General features: G+C 40.0%; 1 protein-coding gene across 4 annotated transcripts in view; it reads left to right on the top strand.

Moving 5' to 3' along the window:
- Window positions 1–12,819, top strand: part of syt16 (synaptotagmin XVI) — a 40,155-nt gene extending 27,336 nt beyond the window's left edge. For all 4 annotated transcript variants that reach the window (XM_037747238.1, XM_037747241.1, XM_037747242.1 and 1 more), the window contains exons 4-7: window positions 4,689–4,936; window positions 10,297–10,761; window positions 10,852–11,041; window positions 12,119–12,819. In XM_037747238.1, the coding sequence (XP_037603166.1) occupies window positions 4,689–4,936; window positions 10,297–10,761; window positions 10,852–11,041; window positions 12,119–12,432 (1,217 nt within the window). In that variant the 3' untranslated portion in view covers window positions 12,433–12,819. The remainder of the gene's footprint in view (window positions 1–4,688; window positions 4,937–10,296; window positions 10,762–10,851; window positions 11,042–12,118) is intronic.
- Window positions 12,820–24,772: the final 11,953 nt, after the last annotated feature.

Genomic DNA, 24,772 nt, shown 5'->3' with positions numbered 1-24,772 from the left:
GGTATTTTAGGAGCGACTTGGAAGGCAACAAACACAAACCAGGCCATTTTTAATCTTCTTTCACTTTTGTTGAGTTAACTTGGTTGTTATTTGTAGGTTAATTGTAAGATTACGATTATTATGAAGAACTGGGAAACCAAAAGACGAGATACAAAAACACGTTTTTTTCTATTTATGACATTTTTCGTACTTGATTTGTTGTTTAACCTGAAGAGTTGTGATATTTACTGTAAAGAAGGAACACAGGAAGTATTAAACACAGCTTGCCAAAAGTGTAAGTAATGTGGTTCCTAAAATGTTCTTCCTAAAAATTGTGATTAATGATAATAATCCCAACATCCAGCAAAACATAATCTGGATTATCATCTGAGCCCGAATCATGCAGCAGCGTCACTATCTGGTGGTGATATCTCCCCACCCAACAAATCAAACCACACTCTCCTGCTTCACACACACTGACACGAATAAATGTGAACGAATAAAAAGAGTTACAAACCTCTGTTGTACCGATTTAAAGCCACACGGGACAAATTACAGGATTAAAACTTGAGTTCCTCTGAAGGCAACGCGATACGAATCCCAACGTCGGGAATCTGTTGAGGGGAGGAAGTTCTGGAAGCTGTTCGACCATCCGACAAACACTTGTAATGAAGTATAGTTGAGCCTCTAACATGGGCACATTTACGGAAATGTAAATTAAAGGAATAGCTCACGCAAAAACGATTCCCATGAATATTTACTAGATAGAGCAACAGCATGCAAACATCCATATCCGTCACATCCACCCATTCTCAGTAGTTTTTGGCATGCTAACAAATTAGTTTATTTATATTATGAACTAAAGATGCAACAATTATTCAATTAGTCGGTCGACAGAAGATTATTGGCAACTACTTTGATAATCGATTAAAGGGGCTGGATGTAAGAAGGAGAAATTGTTTGTTAACAGTGACACCGTTAGTGGCCGTTAAGTCAACGACAGTCAGCGTCCTGTTGCTTGTGCTCGCGCTACGTAGATGCGAGCGAGCTTCGGTCGAAACAGTGAGGCGACACACACGAGACTGAAGGTAATTGACAGGCATCATTTTGATTAACGTTAGCAACATCAGGCAGGTGGTCACATTCCTGTTTTGCTAGACGTGCTTCACTAGATATAACTTTGTTTTTTTGTGCGTCCGTGGAGTTTGTGTTGGAGTCTGAGTTGTGGTGGGGGCTGGTTGTTCGTTGGCGTTAGCGTATGGCATTTAATTAGTATCAAAAACCGCACAGAACAGTATCTGCGAGCGGAAAAACATCCTCTCAAGGGAGCATTTCTGCTCCGCGTGCACAATCGCAGTCGCACGGGGGGCTGTGATGAGCGCTCGCTCGACCCTCTCTACGTGCTCGCAACTGCTCAACTCGCTCGCTCGTCAAGTTGACTTTGTGATATTTGGAGGAGTGGGTGGTCACGTGTTCTGTGCTCTATGATTGGACAACGGTGTCACGTGTTCTGCCTTCGCCGTCAGAGACTGTAGGTGTTGAAAGTGACCAATCAAAGGAGCGGACACATCAGCCACCGTCTATTCCATCCCCGCCTCCAAAGTCTCAAAAGTCAACTTGACGAGCGAGCGAGTTGAGCAGTTGCAAGCATGTAGAGAGGGTCTAGCGAGCGATCATCACAGCCCCCGTGCGACTGCGATTGTGCACGCGGAGCAGAAATGCTCCCTCTAGAGGATGCTTTTCCGCGTGCAGATACTGAAATAAAGGCACTCGCAAGCGTGCATGACGTCACATCCGTTGGATTTTCGAGGAAAAACCGGCCCGGCTTCTTCACATTAAAAGCAATATACAGGCTGATAGAGGAGGTTAGGTTAGGTTACAACCTGTTCACACATTGCCATAAAAAATGATAAAAAAACAAAACATGTATACGTGTAAAAACGTACATACAGTCCCTTTAAACAGTTCATTCTTGGAGCAAAAATTTCAAATCTTCTCTGGTTTGTCATGTATGGCAGTAAATTGAAGGACTTTGGGTTCTTTAATTGCATCACCGTTTTGTTTTATAAACTAAACGAATAATTGAAAACAAAAATAATCATTACTTTTCCCGAAAGGCTGATGAAAAAAACCCTGAATGAGAGCTAGTTGCTACGCAGCTAACTCACTAACCAAATAGCATCAGGTTAATTATCGTCCCAGCGAGCATCTTAAACGGCCGTCTTTTAAGCGAGCAGCTGGTTGTTGGTGGGTGGTGACATTGTGCGGTTGAGGTCACTCTGTCTCTACTTACGTCTTTAACCAACATGAACGAGGTTACACACACACACACACACACACAGGCGGATGACTCACCTCAGCCCGTTGCCACGGTCAACGCCCCGTGCAGCCATTGATATAACAGTCACACCGACCTTAATGATGGGGGAATTGGAGATAACTGCTATTGATTGGTCTGCGGTACGGCCTGTCCTCCGAGTGTTTCTGTCTCTGGAAAAGGCCAAGGTTTGACGGATTACACAATATCGCCTCCGTTAACACATGACACTCACAAATAAGGTTTATATAGCTGCTGTTAGAAGCTCACAGACTCAATTAGATGGTGACAACAGAGGACACAATCATGTGCAGCCAGCTCAGCTGTTCTGTGTTTTTCTCTGTTTGTCAAGTGATATTGATTATATAAATCTATATATCTATCTATCTATATAAAGATTGTCATCTTTACAGGATTTAAAGAAAGACATTTGTGTTCATTTTGGTCGTTATTTTTATATTTAGTCTTAAAGTTTGTTCAGACAGAATACCAACCGAATTTACGTCTCAAGTTATTTGTGTGATTTTGACTGCTGGACATGTATACAATGTCTATTTACCTCACACCGACAACGTACACACTCTAGAGCTAATAGCTGTAGCTGTATGTTTATGAAGTGTTTAATAAAGTCCCAGGATAAGCTCAAATGTTTCACATGGGGCTGTCAGTCGATTAGAATATTTAATCGCATGATTGTCCGTAGTTAATCGGGATTAATCGCAAATTAATCGCACATTTTTTTATCTGTTCAAAATGCACCTTAAAGGGAGATTTGTCAAGTATTTAATATTCTAATCAACACGGAAGTGGGTAAATGCTTGCTTTATGCAAATGTATGTATATATTTATTATTAGAAATCAATTAACGACATTATGACACGGTTAAAACTGAGCCTGCTACTACCTAAAAAATCACAAGTTGCATTAAAGGGACTGTTTGTAAGAAAAAGGAATTGGTTGTAACAGCGACATCTGTGGCCGTTAAGTCAACGAAAGTCCGCGTCCTGTTGCCCGTGTGCACGCGCTACCTGAATGTGATCGAGCATCCGTCAATCAGTGAGGCGAAACACACGTCAGCTAAAACCACAATATCACTCTATATTTCAGCTGCTTGGCAGTAATGTTAGCTGACCAGACGAAAGTCTCTCCATGAATCAATGCTGATCCTAGTGTTGGCTTTTCCTGCTTCAGCCTCCCGACCGCAGGTGCGACAATAACGTAACACGTTGCGGAGCCCCGTCACTTCACAAGACACGGGAAACCTCTGTTGGTCTGGAGGAGCTGCAGCAGTTATTTCTGCACAAACATCCACTGAACATTCACTAGATATTCTCAGAGCTAAACTAACTCTTCTGCAGTGTGGAGTGAGCAGCATGCACGTGAGAGGTGGAGCGAAAGAGAGAGAACGAGCGCGGTGTGTGAGTGAAGGCAGGCAGAGGAGCAGAGGAGCAGAGGAGCATAGACTCCGGTCCTGGAGACCAAAGCTACGGTCTCCCCCGCGTCCTCCGACCGCGGCCAACACTGTCTAACAGACGGGCTTCACTAGATACATCCAAGAGGTTTTGGTGCTTCACTGGAGTTTGTGTTGGCGTCTGAGTCTGAACAGCATAGCAACACGTGAGCGCGCATGGGACACCGACCCGCAATGAAGAAGTAAGAAGTTACAAACAGTCCCTTTAATACGTAGAAGAAATTAGTGGCGTTAAAACAAATTTGCGTTAGCCGTGTTTTCAATCACTTATTTTTATGCATATTTTGAAGCATCAGAGAAGCTGTATGGAAATGGCAAAATTGGATAAAAAAAAGTTTTTACATTTTTACATCAACAGACTCGGCCTGTCCAACAGCCTAATATCTAAGTTAATTTCAAACATGAAGCTCAGCCGTAATGTGCGTCCGTTTTGCTGTGGAAAGAGTATTACATTTTCTCTGTTCAGGTCTTAAAAAGCATTACAGTACATTCGATTTCAAAAAAGTGTGCAGCAACCCAGCAAAGGTGTGAGGTGTGTGTGTGTGAGGTGTGTGTGATTTTAATCACAGAATGAGTCGTTTGACCTTTATGCATCATATCATATTAATATTCTAAGCTTCGCCTCAGAGCTAGTTGCTACGCAGCTAGCTTGTTAACCAAATAGCATCACATTAATTATCATCCTAGTGAGCATAAGCGGATTTGGAGCGAGCGACTTGTGCTTTGAGTTATTTATAAATTTAGTGACTTTATTTCTACATGTAATTATTCGCTAATGTATAAAGCTAAGTGTCAGATCTGAAATCATGCCACTGAGCCACAACCCTTCTCAAAACGCCTCTCCTCATGTCCACAGATTACAAACCGACCGCCAGAGGAGCCTAATGCTGACTTTCCTCCTCTGTTGCCTTCCTCCTGCAGAAATGGAGGCTCAGAACCGGCAGCAAGGCTTCACGGACCCGCTGTCCGCGGCGGTAGAAGAGAGCGAGAGGGCGCCGCCGAACCGTCCCGACGCGCCCGCTGCACTTGAGGCGTCGGGCAGCAAGGTCAGCCCCGCCTCCACCCTGAACATGAAGCGACTGGCCGCAGACGGCAGCGAGGACGTGGAGAAGGACGCGGTTTACGACAAAAACGATGGCACAGACAGCTCGACCACCTGGAGCCCCGAGGTACTGCACACACTCTGACCGTCCCTGTTTTGTGCTTTAGATAATGAATGTCCACCAACCTTTAAGTACTTATTTGTTAATCACACTTTCTCGTCAATAATCAATAATCACACGTCAACCAAAAAAACTGGCTTGTGTGTACAAACTAGAGGTCTTCATCGGTCTGAAAATGTGTACCTGACTGGAAAAGTACACATGATCTAGGGAGCACCACATGTCGATGCAATGTCCCGGATTCAATTCTTCGTTGTATGTCTTTCTCCCCAACCAAATTAACTAAATAAATCATCCTCCTGTCTGTCTGAAGTGGACATGGGTCAAAATTTTGGTCAAAAAAGAGCTTTTGTCAGTGAAATAAAGGTTAAAAAAGAACTAGGGCTGTCAAAGTTAACGCCTTAATAACACGCAAATTCATTTTAACGCCACTAATTTCTTCAACGCATTAACGAAGTGATTTTAAGGTTATAGTAGGCTCAGTTTTAAATATAATGATATCATATAAAACTATAAAACCTGATGAATCCATCGGTACCAACCATGTCATACTAGCTTGTCAAGAAGGAGGTTAAATAACGCTCGAAAACGTATGCTAAATTTTGGCGATTAAAAACTGTCATGTCCATTTTCAAAGGGGTCCCTTGACCTCTGACCTCCAGATCAGTGAATGTAAATGGGTTCTATGGGTACCCACGAGTCTCCCCTTTACAGACATGCCCACTTTATGATAATCACATGCAGTTTGGGGCAAGTCATAGTCAAGTCAGCACACTGACACACTGACAGCTGTTGTTGCCTGTTGGGCTGCAGTTTGACATGTTATGATTGGAGAATATTGTTTCATGCTAAATGCAGTACCTGTGAGGGTTTCTGGACAATATCTGTCATTGTTTTGTGTTGTTAATTGATTTACAATAATAAATATATACATACATTTACATAAAGCAGCATATTTGCCCACTTCCATGTTGATAAGAGGATTAAATACTTGATAGATCTCCCTTTAAGGTACATTTTGAACTGATAATAAAGGTGATTAATTTGCGATTAATTGCAATTCACTATTTTAACTATTAGTTTTTATTCTAAACTTAACCCCAGAGACTGAGACCTCATAAACGTAAAGACAAATCTTGAGAAAACTTCACACTTTCTCAGCTCACAAAAAAATAAAGAAACAACCAATGCAGGGATTACTTAACGGGGTCAGTGAGCTGACCGCAGCCCTGCTGTTACCCATCATGCTTGGCAGCGGTATCATCATCATCATCATCATCATCATTCAGCTGTGAGAGGATTATCGCTCTGCCGTGTTATCCTCTCAGGTTCGTTTTGGAAGAAACAAACTAAACACGGCTCACCGAGGCCTCGAGGTTTTGTATAAATAGTTGATATTTCCTTCGCTCTTCACGCTGCGTTGGCTAACAAACAGAAGCTCATGAATAATAATCACTCTGTGTGTGTGTGTGTGTATGAATACGTGCGTACATCTATTCAACATGTATTTCTGTGTGTATTTGTTTGTACATGTAGGAGAGTGGGAATGTAGAATCTAACAACCTCTCAGTCACCAAATCACACTTTGAAATTGGGAGCAATCTGTGCAGTAAACACCTCCCACACACACACACACACACACACACACACACACACACACACACACACACACACACACACACACACACACACACACACATACACACACACACACACACACACACACACACACACACACACACACACACACACATACACACACACACACACACAGGGTGACGCTGACATCTAGAAATGCTTCATAAATAACGGATGAGTTTTGGATCAGCGGAGGTACAGATAAAGTGGGGAGAGCCATGTTGTAGCGGTTTATTTATACAGTTATATAACAGCCCTGACATTGCTAATGCTAAAGCTAGTACTGCTAATAATACTACTACCTCAACGAGTAGTGCTAATACAATTACAAGTACTGTTATGATAAGCATTGAACGGACAAACCAAACACTGTGTTACCTTGTCCTGCTTGGGCCGGTAATCCCCTAAATGTATCGGTAATCTGATTACGTCTATTTTTTCTGTAACTGTAAAGGAATATAGATATTTTTTTTTTGTATACTAAATACATAACGCCATTCCACGTATTCCATCACATCCCAAGCCTGGCTGCGCACACAAGTGAGTTGAAGAGTCTGGTGCATGGTGGACCAACCACTGATGGTGATGGAAAACGCGTCAATAACTGTGCGCCGCTTGTGATTTTTTTCCACCATTTCCTCCATCAACCATGGAAGAAATAACCACTGTTGCTGCTTTGTGTACATGTTATGGAAAACCATATACATAGATATATCAGAAAACCAAACGCCGTCATGTCTGGGTTCATAACGCCACCCGGCGGCGAGCTGTATTGTTTTGTATTGCTTTATCTAGCAGCCACACGTCGCTACTGCGGTATGAACCCAAAAAAACAAACAGATTGTGCTGTGATTTAATATCAATAAACGGATCAAAATGATGCCGAAATAACGACATTATGATGTTAATTTGTAAAAAGTCTGAATTCATGCTCTGTCAGGTCTGTTACCAAGACGACAAGCAAACAACTTTTTAAAATGCTTGTTTTCTGAATGGAGTTTGGATGGAAATACGGCAGCGACGTTGTTGTTGCTACCGTAGACAGACTGTGGTTTCTGCCTTTAAATGAAAATCTTTGAGATTATTACTTTAAAATAACATTTTGAATTCAGGACTTTTACTTGTAGTATTTTTAGACCGTGGTATTTCTACTTTTACTTAACTGAGTACTTCCTCCGCCTCTGTTTACTACACAGTAATGTGTAAAAAAAACCTCCTTACTACTAGAAGTAATGCTTAGTACTTCTTCTACTGTAGAGGAAGAAACATTTATCAGGTGAGCGCCTGTGTTTCCTTCTTCATGTGTTGACCTCCTGACCTGCACGTTCAATAGACTCGAGCTGCGGCTCCGTGATTATCTTATCTCTCTCGCTGCGGTTGCCATGTCGACGGCGACACTCGGCCCGCTCTGTCAACACTCGACACAATCAATGTTGTGTTTGCTGACTGTACGGGAGGCTGAGATTGGCTTCATAGAAGAAGAGGAGGAGGAGCAGGAGGAGGAGGAGGTTTATTTCTCCTTTATGACAGGATTTCTGCTCAGTTTGTGTCTCTTAACATCTGAAAAAAGCTTTTTGAGAATCATTCAGTGATTGTGAGTCTTTATATTCCACAAATAGTTTATTTTTATTCATCAGAAATCAGCTCATTTCACTCTGAACAAGCTACTCTGTCTGTTTTTACGTCCCCAAAGAATTAATTTCTTTAAATACATTGAAATATACGCCACTAATAACAATTATACCCATTTCAGAATCATATCAGATATACTTTATTGATCCCCGCGGGGGGGAAATGAGTTACAGTTGCTCCTATTCTATAATATATATATATATATATATATATATACAGTATATATAAGCATAGAGAAATTATAAAACTGAAAATGTATAATTACAATATAAAAATATTTATAATAAAACATATTTATAAAAACAGAGAAATTATAAAACTGAAAATGTAAAATTAAAATATAGAAAAATATATATTAAAAAATATGTATAAAAACAGAGAAATTATAAAATTGAAAAATTATAAATACAATATATACTGTATATATAAATAAAAACATAGGGAAATTATAAGAAAAAAAATGGAAATAAGTATGTGAAAATATGTGCATTCTTTTTTATATAAATATATGAAATAATATATAAAACAATACATATGAACAGTGTAAATAATAATAATGCTGAAAAAGGGGATCTATGATTAACCGTGTTAAAATGCAAGAATTTCAAAACACATTATTGTTTTTTATAATAAAAATAATAAAAACTTTATTTTTATAGCACCTATCATACATAAAATGCAGCTCAAAGTGCTTTACAGTATGGCATGAAAACAAAACACAACAGAAAAAAATAAATAAGTTCATAAAAATAGAATAAAAGATCCAGTAAAAAGGCACAAAAATAAAAGTAGTAAAAATGGTAGTAGAAAAGAAGATGAACATACTGATCATACAGAAGTGGAATAAACTGCAGGAGTGGTTTGAATATTTTCTACGAACACTTTTATTTTGACTCTCCATTGTGAAAATCCAAGTTACAAGCAAACTGTAAACATTTTAAAGTCACATTTCAAACCTACAACTCAACAGATGTATATGTGGTTTAACTTAAAGTTATTGACTGGACCCTGAAGAAGAGAGAGGACCTGTTCGTTCAGCTGATAAGGTTATCGTCAATCAGGGCGGCTGGAAGGAATCAATGTCCAAGCGACTCTTTGTTTGCCCTCCTCCTCCTTCGTCTTCGTCTCCTGTTGCCTCTCTATTCATATCCCAGCCGATTGTGTGTTAAGTTATAAATAGACCGCAGCAGCGAGGCCAGAGACTGAGAGATCATCAGTAACCACTAAGCCTTTTATAGAATATAAGGAAGTGCCTTTAAGGACATTTATTCATCTCTTTCTTCATTCAGCATCTCTCCTCACTAAGCATCTCTTATACAGTACATGTTGGAGGAAGAAGTTTGTAGTTTAGTGGGTTTTTGAAGCGTACAGTTTGTTGTCAAATTCAGACTGTTTATGGTAGAAAACAACAACGTCGCTGCCGTATTTATGGCTTTATGTTGAGTGTTGATGGAGCAGCTGCATAGCCTGACACTGATCCATCCAGACTCCATTCAGAAATCAAGCATTTTAAAAGTTGTTTGCTTGTCGTCTTGGTAACAGACCTGACAAAGCATGAATTCAGACCTTTTTCAAATCAGCATCATTATGTAGTTATTTCAGCATCATTTTGATCCGTTTATTGATATTAAATCACAGCACAATCTGTTTATTTTGGGTTCATCCCACAGAGGCGACGTGTGGCTTGCTAGATACAGTCAGTATCTGTATCTACACTGTACGTGAATACAGCTCGCCGCCGGGTGACGTTATGAACCCAGAAAATGACGGTGTTTTGGTTTTCTGATATATCTGGGACTGGGGGGTTATGCGTCTGATTTCATATCTCATATTTGTCTGTTAAATATGAAGCTGCAGCTAGCAGCTGGTTAGCTTAGCTTAGCATAAAGACTGGAAACAGCTAGCCTGGCTCTGTCTGAAGCTATAAAATGTCCCCATCAGCGACTTTAAAGCCGGGAGCGGTGACTTCCTGGAGTCTTTGCTGGTTAAAAGAAGAAGAAGAAGTTTTATCTTTCCTCTTCTTTTGATGTTTTTTTACTTTATTTCGTATAAATGAATGCATAATTAAGTTGGTTTTATTCTCCCGACCTTCTCAGCAGGAGCAGCCCCCCCAGGATGAGGTCCCGCCTCAGCCGGTCAGCTCCTCCCCTCGAACCCCCATCTCTAAATGCGGAGACCTGGTCCTCTCTCTGGAGTACCGGCCCGACTCGGAGAAGCTGCTGGTCTCCGTGATCGCGGCCCGGGGCATCCCCGATAAGGCCCGCAGCGGCATGGACTCCTGGCAAGTCCACATGGTGCTGCTCCCATCCAAGAAGCAACGCCACAAGACGTCGATACAGAAAGGCTCGCTGCCGCACTTCAACGAGACGTTTCGCTTCTCGCGCCTGGACCCGTCGGAACTGCCCATGTCGGCCATCAGGTTCAGGCTGTACGCGCTCGGAGCTTCTCGGATGTCCCGCGAGCGCATGATGGGCGAGAAGGTGCTGCGTTTAAGCGGGCTGGACCCGGACGGAGGGACGATGGAGGTGACGCTGGTCCTGGAGCCTCGCAGTAACCTCAAGGTGAGGTGGACGTCATTTTACAGACATCACGCTGCGTTTGGTCAGATTTGTGTAAATATCTTCTGTGTTTATCTCTCTGTGTTTTGTCAGAGCTTGGACTCCCAGCTGAGCCTGTCTGCCGTGTCTCAGAGCGACAGCGCCTCGTCCACGCAGTCTCTGACCCACGGCGGCGTCCCCGAGCTGCTGGTGGGTCTCACGTACAACGCCACCACGGGACGCATGTCTGTGGAGCTCATCAAGGGCAGCCACTTCAGAAACCTGGCCATCAACAGACCACCAGGTCAAACACTCTACCTTCACACACGCTAACACACACACACACAGACATTAGAGTTAATCAGTAAAGAATCAGTGACCGGGGAAAAACAAGTTAACCAGCGGGTCCATCTGCGTTCTGTTCCGTATTCTTCAAATGGAAACGTCCACTCAGCCGTTGCAAAAGGCAGTGACGTAGGTTACAAAAGTACGCTAATCGGAGCTAATAAATAAGTCTATGGTTAATGTGAACGCTAGCTCTAGCTGAGTCAACGTTAGCGGTGCTAAGTTTGGAAATAACTGACTCAGATTTATTTGAAGTGGGGTTGTAAGTATACTCCCGTGTTCTGAGAGGTAAAATTACTGTTTTTGTGAATGGAGTCTGGTGGCTTTGAAGACAGCGATTCAACGGCGTCAGTTCCCCATCGAAAAGGACTGTCTGACGGAGAGGTAAAGCAGCTGTGGACGGGAGCAGCAGAAAAAATGTATTTTAGAAACCTAAAAAATCCAATATCAGTTTAAGTGTACTCCACATTTAGAATATTTTCAGCGCTTTACCTCGCCGTCAGACAGCCCTTTCTGACAGGGAACTGAAGACATTATATTGCCGTCTTCAAAGCTACCAACCCGGACTCATGAAAAGGCGTATAAATACCACGACATCACACAGATATTTTGCGTGTCACAAGCCTGCATTTTAGTACACCACACAAACGTCGTCAGTTAGTTTGTGTTATTGTGTGACTTTCTGATCTGAACTAACGTGGCATCCACAGCAGTACGTTGCTTAGCTTCCTGCCGGTACTCCTGTCTGCTTCTCCAAACTGGGAGCACGCCGACCGCCATCTGAGTTACTGTATTAATACACTGACTAGAAGGATGTGTATATATATACTGTACATGTTGCAGCGTCATCATGCAGAAACCCACGTCAGGTCACCATGTGGGGAAACGTTTTTAGAAGAGCTTAAAATGATAATAGCATTTTGAAGCTAAAACATACGAACCAGAATGATATAAAAACCTAAAAAGATATGATACCAACATGACAGAAAAAGGTTGACATTTGTATATTTTGTTCCCCTCCTCCTCTCTGGTCCAGACACCTACGGGCGTCTGACTCTGCTGAACTCGGTCGGTCAGGAGATTTCTCGCTGCAAGACGTCGGTGCGTCGCGGCCAGCCCAACCCCGTCTACAAGGAGACCTTCGTCTTCCAGGTGGCGCTGTTCCAGCTGTCGGACGTCACGCTGCTGGTCTCCATCTACAACCGCCGCAGCATGAAGCGCAAGGAGATGGTGGGCTGGATCGCCCTGGGCCAGAACAGCAGCGGCGAGGAGGAGCTGCTCCACTGGCAGGACATGAAGGACAGTCGAGGACAGCAGGTCTGCCGCTGGCACGTCCTGCTGGAGGCGTAACGCCACCAAGATTTAGGATTTTTTTATTTTAAGAGGAAAGAGAGTTTTTTCTTTAACGTTGGAGGAATGATCGATTTGATCGGCGGACAGGATGATGCATGTGGCTTCAGAGGCGATGGATTCAAAGACTTAGCGTTCTCAGAGCACACTATCGTCACATCAACATCAAACCTGGCTGGTTACAACAAATTCATCTGCTTTTGGAGGCCGACATGAGTTTAAAAGTAATAAATAAATGAAAGAAGAAAGCCTTCAGTTTACAAGTGGAGGCCAAAATCCACTAAAGTATTTCTTTCTCATGTAAAACCCTTACAATTTTGAAGGTTTGCATGCAGAAATACATTTCTCCTCCTCAATAAAACAAAGATCCGTCGGCCTCCAAGAGGAGCTGAGAGTTTGTTCTTCATTTATAGCTTTTTTTTCTTTCTGTAAAGCGGCTCAGCTGTGAGACGAGGGAGCTGCTGTTTAGTTTTTCTAGTGAAATGCTGTGTTAGAAAGTACACACAAAGTAGAGGTGTGTGTGCGTGTGTGTGTGTGTGTGACTCGTTATTTCTAAATCTTTGCTGTACTTTTACTGGCTGGCAAATCAACGGAAATGCACGGCGACTTATGAACTAATGCAGACAGGAAACAGAAAGAAGCAGCGTCCTGAAAATGTCATATTGAAACGATTATTGTCGCTTCCTCTCTAGAAACACGGCCGTCTCACACTGACAACAAGCTGAGAATGGTTGATTTTATATGATGAATTTGGTAACTAAATCAAACAATTATAATCAATCAATCAGTCCAGTAAGTAAGTAACTAATATGAACATTGTCTTTACATATATCCGCCATCTTTTACATTGAGCACAAGTCATTCATTACAAAGCTCATACCTCTTTCCACACTTTACTTTCCTAACTTCCACTGTTTGCACCACAAACCATCTCCATCTACATCTCCACAGCTCTAATTTGGGCTTCAGCTAACAAACTAGCGAGTCATCAATTGATAATTTTTCCAATTAAGTCAATTAATCTAACAAAAAACTCATTAATCTGATTTGTAGGGGACAGATGGGGGTAATTAACCTGACTCTAAAAAGCTAATCCTGAAAAAAGTGTCATTAGTCTGGTTTCACTGGAGAGTTTGAATCATACATGGTTTAAAAAAAATAAAAAAATAAATAAACTAGGGCTGTCAAAGTTAACGCGATAACGCCTCAACGCCAATTAGTTTTAACGCCACACATTTCTTTAACGCAACTTGCGATTTTGGTATTAAATGGACCTGTGAAAAAAGGTGCAATCAGCAAATGTTTACTATTCTAATTTGTAAATGACACAAACTGGAAGTTTCCATCAATTAATTTGAATCTGAAACTGAAACTGTTGTTTTCTACTCCAATAAGCTGCATAAAAGTACTTTATAGAAAATACAGGAAAAGCTGAGAGTCGCAGTTGTTGTATCTTTGCAAAGTGAGAATAATAACTGGCCAATCGGAGCTGAGAGTATGTAAATCGTCTGTAGGTTTCCATCCACCTGTTTTTATGCAGATTTTTAATTTGCATATGAAAAAAAACCTGAGTGGAAATACAGAAAATTGACAAAGAAAAACTAAAAATGATCGCAATTTTGTTTACGCTTGGTTGAGGTGGAAATGTTGGTGTATTGATAAAAGCAAAATGTGACAATAGAAATAGACTTGGAAAATTAATCACGTCGTACGTGACGCATGTGACTTAAAGGGCGGGTCCATCTTCGTTCTTTTCAGTTTTTTTCAAATGGAAACTCCCACTGAGCCGTGACGTAGGTCAGCGCAGTAAGCTAATCAATAAGGTTATGAATAATGTGAACGCTAGCACTAGCTGAGTCAATGTTAGCTGTGCTAAGTTTGGAAATAACTGAAAGGGTTAGTTCAGATTTTTGGAAGTGGGGTTGTATGTATACTCCCGTTTTCTGTGGGGTAAAATTACTGTTTTTGTGAATGGAGTCTGGTGGCTTTGAAGAGAGCGATATAATGGCTTCAGATCCCCGTCAGAAAGGGCTGTCTGACGGCGAGGTAAAGCAGCTACGGGAGCAGCAGAAAAACGTATTTTAGCCACCTAGAAAAATCAGTATCATTTTTAGAGTACGCTATATTTTCACAGCTTTACCTTGCCATCATGTTTTCTACATTTTGAGCTTTGACTGGAGCTCTTTTAATGATGTCATCTCGTTGTGTCCTCTTCTTCTGCTATAGTTTAATGGCACCTGACTGGAAAATTACCTCCACCTTCTGCTCCTCTCGATGGACCAACTCCTATAGTGGATGGAAATGTGCATAAATTAGCATTTTCTTTTGGCAATTTTTCTGACAATTATTTGCGCTACAGTTGGATGGAAACCTCACTAGTGTTCGTGTTACCGCTGAAGGATCACGTGACCGTAAAATACTGAGTAAAGAAACCAACACGGAGAGTAGAAGTGAAGATGTTTTATGATTCAAGTGGAGGAGGAAAGCGTCTCATTCATATTCAGCAGCGCTCATTCATATTCTCCCGACACGTGTGCTACTACAGGCAGGAAGCCGCGGCAGCTGGAGACTCTCAACCCCGTCGGGATGAGAGCATCTCTTCCCCCCGTCGACACTGAATGATGTTATTTGGCCTTTCGACTCCATCTCCTTCACAGGGGCAAAAGCTCATTTCAACACCCATCAACGCTGAGCTGAAAAGAGGCTTTAAATATCTCACTGCAGCTGTTAATAACAACATGCGATGAATTACCCTGGAAGTGTGTGTTTTTTTATTCCCAACACACTCCGCTCTGGTGGTAATTGGTAGTTTACAGCTGTAGAACGGTACAGTGTGATGACGGTAATGCTGCTGCTAACGCTCATCCTCTTCCAGTCTGAGCATCATTGAGTCATAAGGCAGCAGTTCAGCCCGGAGGGGGGGATTATATTTGTTTGTGTAGACAGATACTGTAGCTCCAAACCCCTCGGGGCGGTGGTGAGGGGGGGGTTCACACACCAAGAGCAGGAGATGTCTTTATTTGAGTGTTTTGTTTTCTTCAGGCAGGTGACAACAAAGATCTCTTTAGAAATGATGAACTGCAGCTCGCTGTGAAAGCTTTGATCGGAAGACACCGCAGGAGAATTACTCAAAAATGCACGATTTCACAGAGATGACGGTCTGTAATTACTTTTGGAAAGTGAAGCATAACAAATGAGCTGATGCTCATATTCAAATTCTTCATGTGAATTAAAGGGTCAGTTCACCCAAATCACAAAGAAACCCTGTCCCCACACATCAGGCATTGAGCCATCCACAGATTTAGTTGTTTTTTATGGTTTTAAAAGACTTCTATCCCAACACAATGGACATGAATGCAATTTTGCTTTTTGCAAAGTACTGAAAAATGACATTATATATAGAAATATCAAAGAAACGTGCTGGTATTTTGCATAATCCTCCAACCATACAAAGATAGAAAATGTTGTCCGTTTTATATAATTAGCTATTGAAGCTTTATAATACTGCACCAAGTGAAATATGCTAATTTAAGACCATGGGTTTTTTATGGCTGCTCCATATTCTAGATGTCTTGTGCATCCTTTTATGCACAAAAATCCCCCAAAAATGAATGATATGTGGAAAGGCACAATTTAATGGACTCATTCTATTATATCTGTTAAATACAGGAAACAAGCTGTAAATGCTGGATGTCTTGTGTTTAAGCTGCAGATATGTGATGATGATGATGATGATGAAGACTACTTCAGGTATAAATGAAGCATCAGTTGAAGAATAGGAGTGCTGCGACTGGCTGGAATTTAATTTTAATTATTTTTGTATATATACACTCTGCAAAGACCAGAATTATGGAATTTTTTTTTAGTTAAACCTACGTAAGCGGAGTCAAAAACCAGAAGTTTGCTGCAATTAGCTTCTGTTTCGTTAGCTTGTTCAGTTATTCTGCTCCCATTACTGTTGCTAGCTTTCCGCCCAAGCATGCAGTTTAAAATGACAGCAGCAGTTTTACCGCTCAAAATTCATAATTAATCATTTTAGCAGCAGTAAATAGTATTTTCTGAAACATTTGGACCCTGTTTACAGTCATAAAAATACATTTTTAACCAACAACTGTCGCTGCTGACAGATTCCGTTAGCTGTAACAAACTAGCTAATTAACGTTAGCAGACTTTTATAAAGTTTTGTCTCCTGCTGACTCGTATTAAAATGAGAAACCTGCCAATGCAGCATCTTAAATATGCATCGGCTGCATACATGATATGCTAACGTAGCTCAGTGTAATCAAAGAATAAGGCTAAAGTTAAAGTTAGTATCTTGCTTTTGTGTTTTTCATTCTGGAAAGGAGAAAAAAATAATTTGGATACCGGGTACAACGTTGGAATTACCAAAGCTTGTCAGACCTAAAGGCTGCTCAGCTATGATTTGACACCTCCTGTTTGGTGAAGCGGTTTAGCTAACGGTCAATTTGTAACTCAGTTTTGGCAGTTAGCTTGCAGCAAACTGTCTTTTTGGCTTCGTCTCGAGGTTAAAAATCAACAAACCGTAAAGCAGTTTTGTTGTGTTTGTATAAAATTGATTGCGTAATACAACTGAATTTTATTATTTGTTTATTTATCTGGTGAAATAACACAAACACAGACAGGAAACTTCATGTTATAGCACAACAAACTGTGCTACCACATTTTCAAAGTACAAATACATACAGTATTCTATTAATTGTTAGCCTAGTATTTTTTTGCACCTAAAAACTGGTCTTAATCTACTATTTTTAAATTGTCATTTGGCAGATTATTCGACCTGTCAGCACTCCTGTTCTACAGGCTTCATACATGTGAGTGTGAATAGTGACATGAACTATATTTACTGCACAGACTGATATATTTTATGCATGTTGAGTTGTTGTACAGATCGAATCTATAATAATATCTATTCTATATTTTTTAAAATGGTAAATGTTTAATGTTCTTATTAGTATTTCCCAGGATTTCTATTTACACGTCTGCATGCTGAAGTTTGAGGTCCCAGGTAGTATTACAGATGTGAGACAATCAGATTGTGCTGCAGATGTGCTACCGTTGTACTAATACTCCTCCGATGATGATGATGATGATGATGATGATGATGATGATGATGATGAAGTGCCTGTAAACATTTTGAGATGAAACATATCCACCATGATAAAAAAACAAAACAGATGATCCAAATTTGCATGAAGCCTTCTCGTTGTTCCCTGTGAATGCTGCTGTAGGACTGCATGCATGGGAGGTGACTACAGGGCCTAATGTCAAGACCTGGACCAGGACTGAGGTCCAAATCAGACCACATTCAGTCAGGTTCAAGTCCACAACAAAGACCAAAGCTGACTGAGACGCTATAGCAAACAAAACATGTCTGTTAAAAGTTCATTTTTTCCACACATTACCAAATCTAGTGAACTGATTTTTTTTACAACTACAGTACAGGCAGTTTTAACTTGAGCTGGAGTCAGGACATCATTAGCTTAGCTTAGCATGAAGACTGGAAGCAGGGGGAAACATCTAGCCTACGTTCCAAATCGCATACTTTTTCTTTTTACTTCTAGTACGTACTGCAGCTGCCCTTACAAAGTACGTACTGTTTCATCCAGTACGCATACTACTTCCTCATAACATTGCACCTTGAACTCTGACCCTCTTGCTCATGTATCCCCTGCACAGAGGATTGTGGGTCAGAATAGCCAGAAAAGCATGCTGGCTTGCACACTGCAAAATGTCACCGGGTGTAGTATACATCCTGGTATTTTTGGCATACTGCATTTGACATATTATGTATTGGGACGTACTAAATCTTTTTCTGGCATACTAAATAGTATGGTAGTATGGGTATTGGACCGCACAGTACGTACTAAAGGCACAATGTTATGCATACTGCATGCAACACTACACAGCTGCAGTATGTACTAAAAGTAAAATGAAAAAAGTGATTTGGAACGCACTTAGGGTGCGATGACGTCATGTTCCCGTTCTCTATTCACCAACTTTTACCAACGTTTACTAAACATTTTCCACACGTAACTCTTTGTAAAAACCACAAACTGTCATCTTTACATCACTGTTTACGTGCATAATTAAACAAACAAGATGTTACGTGTTAATTAGTGAGCTTTAGAGGTGTTAGAAGAGCCAGGCTAGCTGTTTCCCCCCGCTGCCAGTGTTTATGCTAAGCTAGGCTAATCGCCTCCTGGTTCTAGCTCAGTATGCTGCTTACCGTGTTGATCTTCTCTTCTCTCAAATAATCCTTTTTTACTGAATTATTCCTATATTAGTGTTCTTTTAAATGCTGTAACCCTGTTTCAAGCAGTTCTTATTTTCTGTATATCTTTTGGGTATTTGAATTTTCCTTTTAGAAACAGAAATTTAAGAATTAAAGATAAGTCTAAGCGTTATAATGAATCCAAAAACAAGTAGTTTTTAATCAATTGTCAAAAACATAAAATTGAAAATGAGCTTAATTTGATTTTTCTCCCTTATAAATAATAAAAAATAATAATAATTAAATGGTAATAACACAAAAACTAAAGCACAGTCCCCTTTTTGTTTTCTGAAAATCCTGTTAGATCTTCATTGACATCCAAAGTGGAACCTGTAACTGTTCTACAGAGACGAGTCTGAGACACTGACTCTGTAGAGACCTGCAGTCCTGGTCTGGTCTGGTCCGGTCCGGTCCGGTCTGGTCTGGGCCGTGCATGCTGATCCCCCCACGGCACCCAGAAAGCACTTTTTGTACCAAGTTTTGTCGTTGCCAATAAAACCCAGAAGATCCCCGCTGTGGGAACGTCTGTCCGCCATCTGGTTTCTTGGGTCCGTCTCTCCGTCCAGTTCAGACGTCTTAATTCTGAGAATGAGGCTTTTCTAACCTCAGTTAACAACAACAAAAACACAGTTCATCCCTCTGTGATTGGTAGCAGAGATTTCCAGTTTCACACAGAGTGGATTACAGATTAGAGAAAGTATTTATCTAAGTGTTTTTGGAGAGTTTAATCTTTGGCAGCAGATGCTTTGGTTTGTAGATTTAACCTACAAACATGCATATTGTTTATGTTGCTGTTTATTAACTGCATAGTATCAAGTGTTCAATTAACCTTTATTCTTTCTCAACTGTAATACTGTATGGTGGTACAGCCCAGTCACACAGCAGCTCGTGAAATAGTCACAAAATCTAATCTATTTGATTTGTGCACATAAACACGAATTTCCCTTGTTTTTCGTTACGCTTTGCACGACTTTTCAACAACACGTGATGCACATGTCAATTTCCCCTCCAGTCTTTTCAAAATAAAACTACTTAGTTAGGTTTAGGAAAAGATCGACTTGGTTATAGGCTGATGCAACAAAATTACTTAGGTTTAGGAAAAGATCGCGGTTTGAGTTTAAATAACACCAGAAGTGCCGTAACTTAAGTACGGAAGTTATGTGATAAAAAATTATTAGTTAGGTTTAGGAAAAGATCGTGTTTTAGGTTAAATTAATACCGGAAATGCTGTAACTTAAGTGTGGAAGTTACGTGACAAAAACTACTTAGTTAGGTTTAGGAAAATATCGCAGTTGGGGTTAAAATAACTCTGGAAGTGCCATAACTTAAATACGGAAGTTACGTGACAAATAAATCACCCCAACCTCCTCCCTACTCGGCATTCGCCGCTCTGTATACTTCCTGGTTCACAATTACGTGGATTACATATGAATTGATTCCGGCGCTGACCATCACGAAAACAAATGTGAAATTCGTGTTTATGTACACGAATCAATACATTACATTTTGTGACTATTTCACGAACTGCTGTGTGACTTGGCTGAAACAGGCAAGAATTTGTATAAAAAAATATTTGATAATTCTAACAAAAATAAAGCTAAATTCACGTAAAAAATGAATGGAAAATAAATTAAAAATTAACAGGCTATTGAAATAAAAAATAATAAATGTTTAAAACGTTCTATAATTCAGTGAAGTAGCATGAAAAACTTCTGTTTTTTGTGTGTGTACATGTATTTGTGTGTACAGAGACTTTGTTAAACAAAACAAAACAATACAACACATGATATTTTAGAGGCAGAAAGTTGTCTCAGTGTGTCTCTGTGTGTCTCAGTGTGTCTCTGTGTTGGTAGAGAGGAGCAGCGTTGAAGATGAGGAGTGATCCTGCAGCGTCATCACCGCGCTTACTCTGTCTCCTAGCAACAGGAAACATCTGCCTCCTCAGGACCAATGAGGAGAGCGTGTGTGTGTGTGTGTGTGTGTGTGTGTTGTCTCTTGTTGCCGTGAACGGGATATTTTAGGAGGCTGGAGAGCAGTGAGCGTCTCACCCCGGAGGAGCTGGAGCTGTCCGTCCATCCATCAATCCGTCCATCTGTCTGTCTGCAGGGACCGAGGGAGCCTCTGACTTCAGGCCGAGCTGGAGCGTCTCTGAGTCGGTGTGAGGACGGTCGATGAGGCGCCGAGGACCGGAGGAGAGACTTTAACTGGGATTTACTGAGCTGCTGCTGCTGGACGGAATCATTTAAAGGTAAGAAGCTTTAATGGACATTAAACGGTTTTACATTTAAAACAGCAGCTGAGAGACTCATCTCTAAACTGGGCTTAATGCAAGTTTATTAGCAGCAGCAAACATGGATGCAAAGGTGGAGAAAGGAGAGGCTGAACACATAAAAACACAATAAAAAGGAGAATTAAGATAGAATAAAATTAGACATTATTTATTTATTAAAATGCAAATACAGGTCTCCAACTAAAAAATATAAAAATATTTTTTAAAAGCAATATTTATCTGAACTTAAAAGACATGTCATGGCTGTCCAGTGATAATCTCTGTCATCCAAATTAGATGGTCTTGAGTTTTTCAGATAGAGTGAAGGATTAAGTGTTCCTATTTGGGTTGACAAATTCTCCTTATAATCCTATTAATAGCCTATAATATATAGGCTATTAATTGTATAATGAATTATATAAACAATGCAACACCACAAAGCTCAAAACAGGGCTGAAAAGTTGATGTTTTTAATGATACTATGTAAAGTAAATGTCTCTTAAATCAAGATCCTGTTAGTTTAGGTAGTTTATGCACATTTCCCACCAATCTTAATGAAAATAAATGTGGTTTTAAGGGAGAAAACATGACCTCATGTGCACACTTACTTCTGCTTTTAGAGGAAATATTTGCTGAAAAAAGAAAATGTATCTAGCCTACAGCACATTTTAAACGTGGAGGCAAAGGTGAAGAAAGGAGAGGCTAAGCACATAAAAACACAATAAAATTAAAATATAATAAAATAAGTTAATTTTAAATAAAATGTAAATGGACAAAAATATAATACAGGTATCTAACTCTCCATAAAAATATATTTAAAAAAATAATATTTTCTAAACTTAAAAGACATGTCAAGGCTGTCCAGAGAAAATCTCTGTACTCCAAATTAGATGGTCTTGTCAGATGAAGTGTATGATTAAGTGTTCCTATATGGGTTGATAAAATCCTCCTTATAGTATATAATATATAGGCTATTAATATAATGTATTATATAAAGAAGGCACCACCACAAAGCTTTAAACAGAGTTGATATCTTGGTTTATGCACATTTCCCACCAATCCTAGTGAAGATAAATGTGCTTTTAAGGGAGAGAACATGACCTCCTGTGCACACACACTTCTGCTTTTAGAGGAAATATTAGCTGCAAAAGAAAATTTATAGCAAGTGTTGCATCCACACACACACACACACTTCCCACGCATCCTCTCTCTCTCTCTCTCTCTCTCCCTCTCTCTCTCTCTCTGGCCACGGATCCATCATCATGCATCATTCTCCCACAGATTAAATATTCGGGCTGCAGTTGGATGTTAAAAAACTGTGTGAGTCACTGCAGCAGCTTCAGGGGAGCCGGCGTGAATGTTTCGCAACGATAAAGCTTCCCACTCCGTGTTTATGATTGATTTATGGCATTTTAAATAACACACACACACACACACACACACACACACACACCGCCCTCTTATCTCTCCTCCTCCTCCTCGTTCTTCATTTTAAATGAGCTTCCAAGGACAGCAGATTTTTTTTAAAAGACAGCTCTATAAATATTATGCAAAGATATGATAAACACACAACATTTAAGGGTCAAATCAGGATATTATGCAGCAGTGCACACACAGATTGTGAGTGCTTTTAATGTGGAAATGTATTTAATAAAATGCACATTTCATACAAATACAATAGAATAGTTTTATTCTATTTTATTTTGTTCTTTTTCATTCTTTTTAAAAAAAAAATTATGTTTTTTCCTTTATTTCATTATTTTATTTTATTTTATTTACATTTATTTTTATTTTCATTTGATTTAATCTTTTATGTTTCCTTTCTTTCTTACTTTTCTTCCTGCTGGCAGGTGTACAGGTGTGCTGACTTGACTATGACTTGCCCCAAACTGCATGTGATTATCATAAAGTGGGCATGTCTGTAAAGGGGAGACTCGTGGGTACCCTTAGAACCCATTTACATTCACATATCTGGAGGTCAGAGGTCAAGAAAAAGGACATGACAGTTTTCCTCAACAAAATTTAGCATAATTTTGGAGCGTTATTTAACCTCCTTCACAACAAGCTAGTATGACATGGTTGGTGTCAATGGATTCATTAGGTTTTCTAGTTTCATATGATACCAGTATCTTTGTTATAGTTACGTTAATGCTTTAAAGAAATTAGTGTCGTTAAAACTAATTCGCATTAACACGTTATTATGGCGTTAACTTTGACAGCCCTAGTTCCTTTATAAATAGAGCTGTTGTCATGTAAACTCTGATGAAGGCTTTACACCCAAATATGACAGCATTTTTGTCAGACCTTAAGTTGTAAATAAAGATTGTCCTACTTTGAAAATGAAAAGTAGGAGATGTTTATATCCAGGTTGCACAAATGTGATTTTGGATCCAGAAATTCAAGTTGAAGAAAATCAAACTTTGGACGTTGGCAGCTGTGACAGATTGTGTAGTTTGTTCATTCATGCTCAGATGTTTTGGTCCTTTCTTCCTATCCTCCTCCTCCTCTTCCTCTTCCTCACCTGTCTCTTCCCTGCAGGAGTCTGAGGGCGATGTGGAGGCTCAGATCGGCTCAGACGCACTGATTCAGAGAGCTGAGCGCCGGCTGTGGAGCGTCAGCAGCAGGTAATCAGATCTGTTACCTCATTTACCCTCGATGGCTTCAGGTGATGTCATATAAGAGCTTTCCTTTATACAGTTTATCCAGCAGACAGGGAAACATCATCTTAAACCCTTTTAGCTCTGTTTTTGGTCTCCAACACCTCCTGTACGAAATATCTGTCTCTTTAGCTGCTAAATGCTCCACTATGTTCACCAGCTACTCTCTAACTGTAGATTTAATTATTTTTTTTAGTTAAAAGATGCTAAAAAGCTCCATAGAGCTGAGGGGATTTTTCATGGGTTCATCACTACACATGACACATTTGACAAGGATTAATATGGATTATAGCAGATTTAAAGGTAACCCAGAAAGCCTCATTAACCTGGATTCACTGCAGACTTTAAGTGTCAAAATGCTGTTTCACAAAAAAATGTAACTCATCGTCAGTTTACTATTTCTCAGCGGAAGACTATGATATTTTTCACAATTAACTAGGGCTGTCAAAGTTAACTCGTTAACGCAAATTTGTTTTAATGGCACTAATTTCTTTAATGCATTAACGCTATCAATCTTTCGGAGGTTGTAGCGGGCTCAGTTTTAAAGCTAGAGTGAAGATACTGGCATCATATTAAACTAGAAAAACCTGATGAATCCATCGGTACCAACCATGTCATACTAGCTTGTTGTTGTTGCCTGTTGGGCTGCAGTTTGCCATGTTATGATTGGAGCATATTGTTTTATGCTAAATGTAGCACCTGTGAGGGTTTCTGGACAATATGTGTCATTGTTTTGTGTTGTTAATTGATTTACAATAATAAATATATACATACATTTGCATAAAGCAGCATATTTGTAAACTCCCATGTTGATAAGAGTATTAAATACTTGACAAATCTCCCTTTCAGGTACATTTTGAACACAATAAATGTGCGATTCATTTGCGATTAATCGCGATTAAATATTTTAATCGATTGATAGCCCTAATAAAAATATGAAATTTTGATAAACAAATTATTTTTCCTCAATTAGTACCAGCCTTCTAATGATATGACTTGCTTTTAAAATGTCATAATAAGCTTTATTTAAATGTTAGTTAATCACATGGATCTTTTTCAAAAGGGGATTACTTTGCTTGTGTCCTCAAATTTTCTCCAAGCTCACTGTCGCTGTTCAATAAC

The sequence above is a fragment of the Sebastes umbrosus genome, chromosome 16 (genome assembly GCF_015220745.1).
Source record: "Sebastes umbrosus isolate fSebUmb1 chromosome 16, fSebUmb1.pri, whole genome shotgun sequence".
Classification (NCBI taxonomy): Eukaryota; Metazoa; Chordata; class Actinopteri; order Perciformes; family Sebastidae; genus Sebastes; species Sebastes umbrosus.
This window is presented reverse-complemented; position numbering and strand designations above follow the sequence as displayed.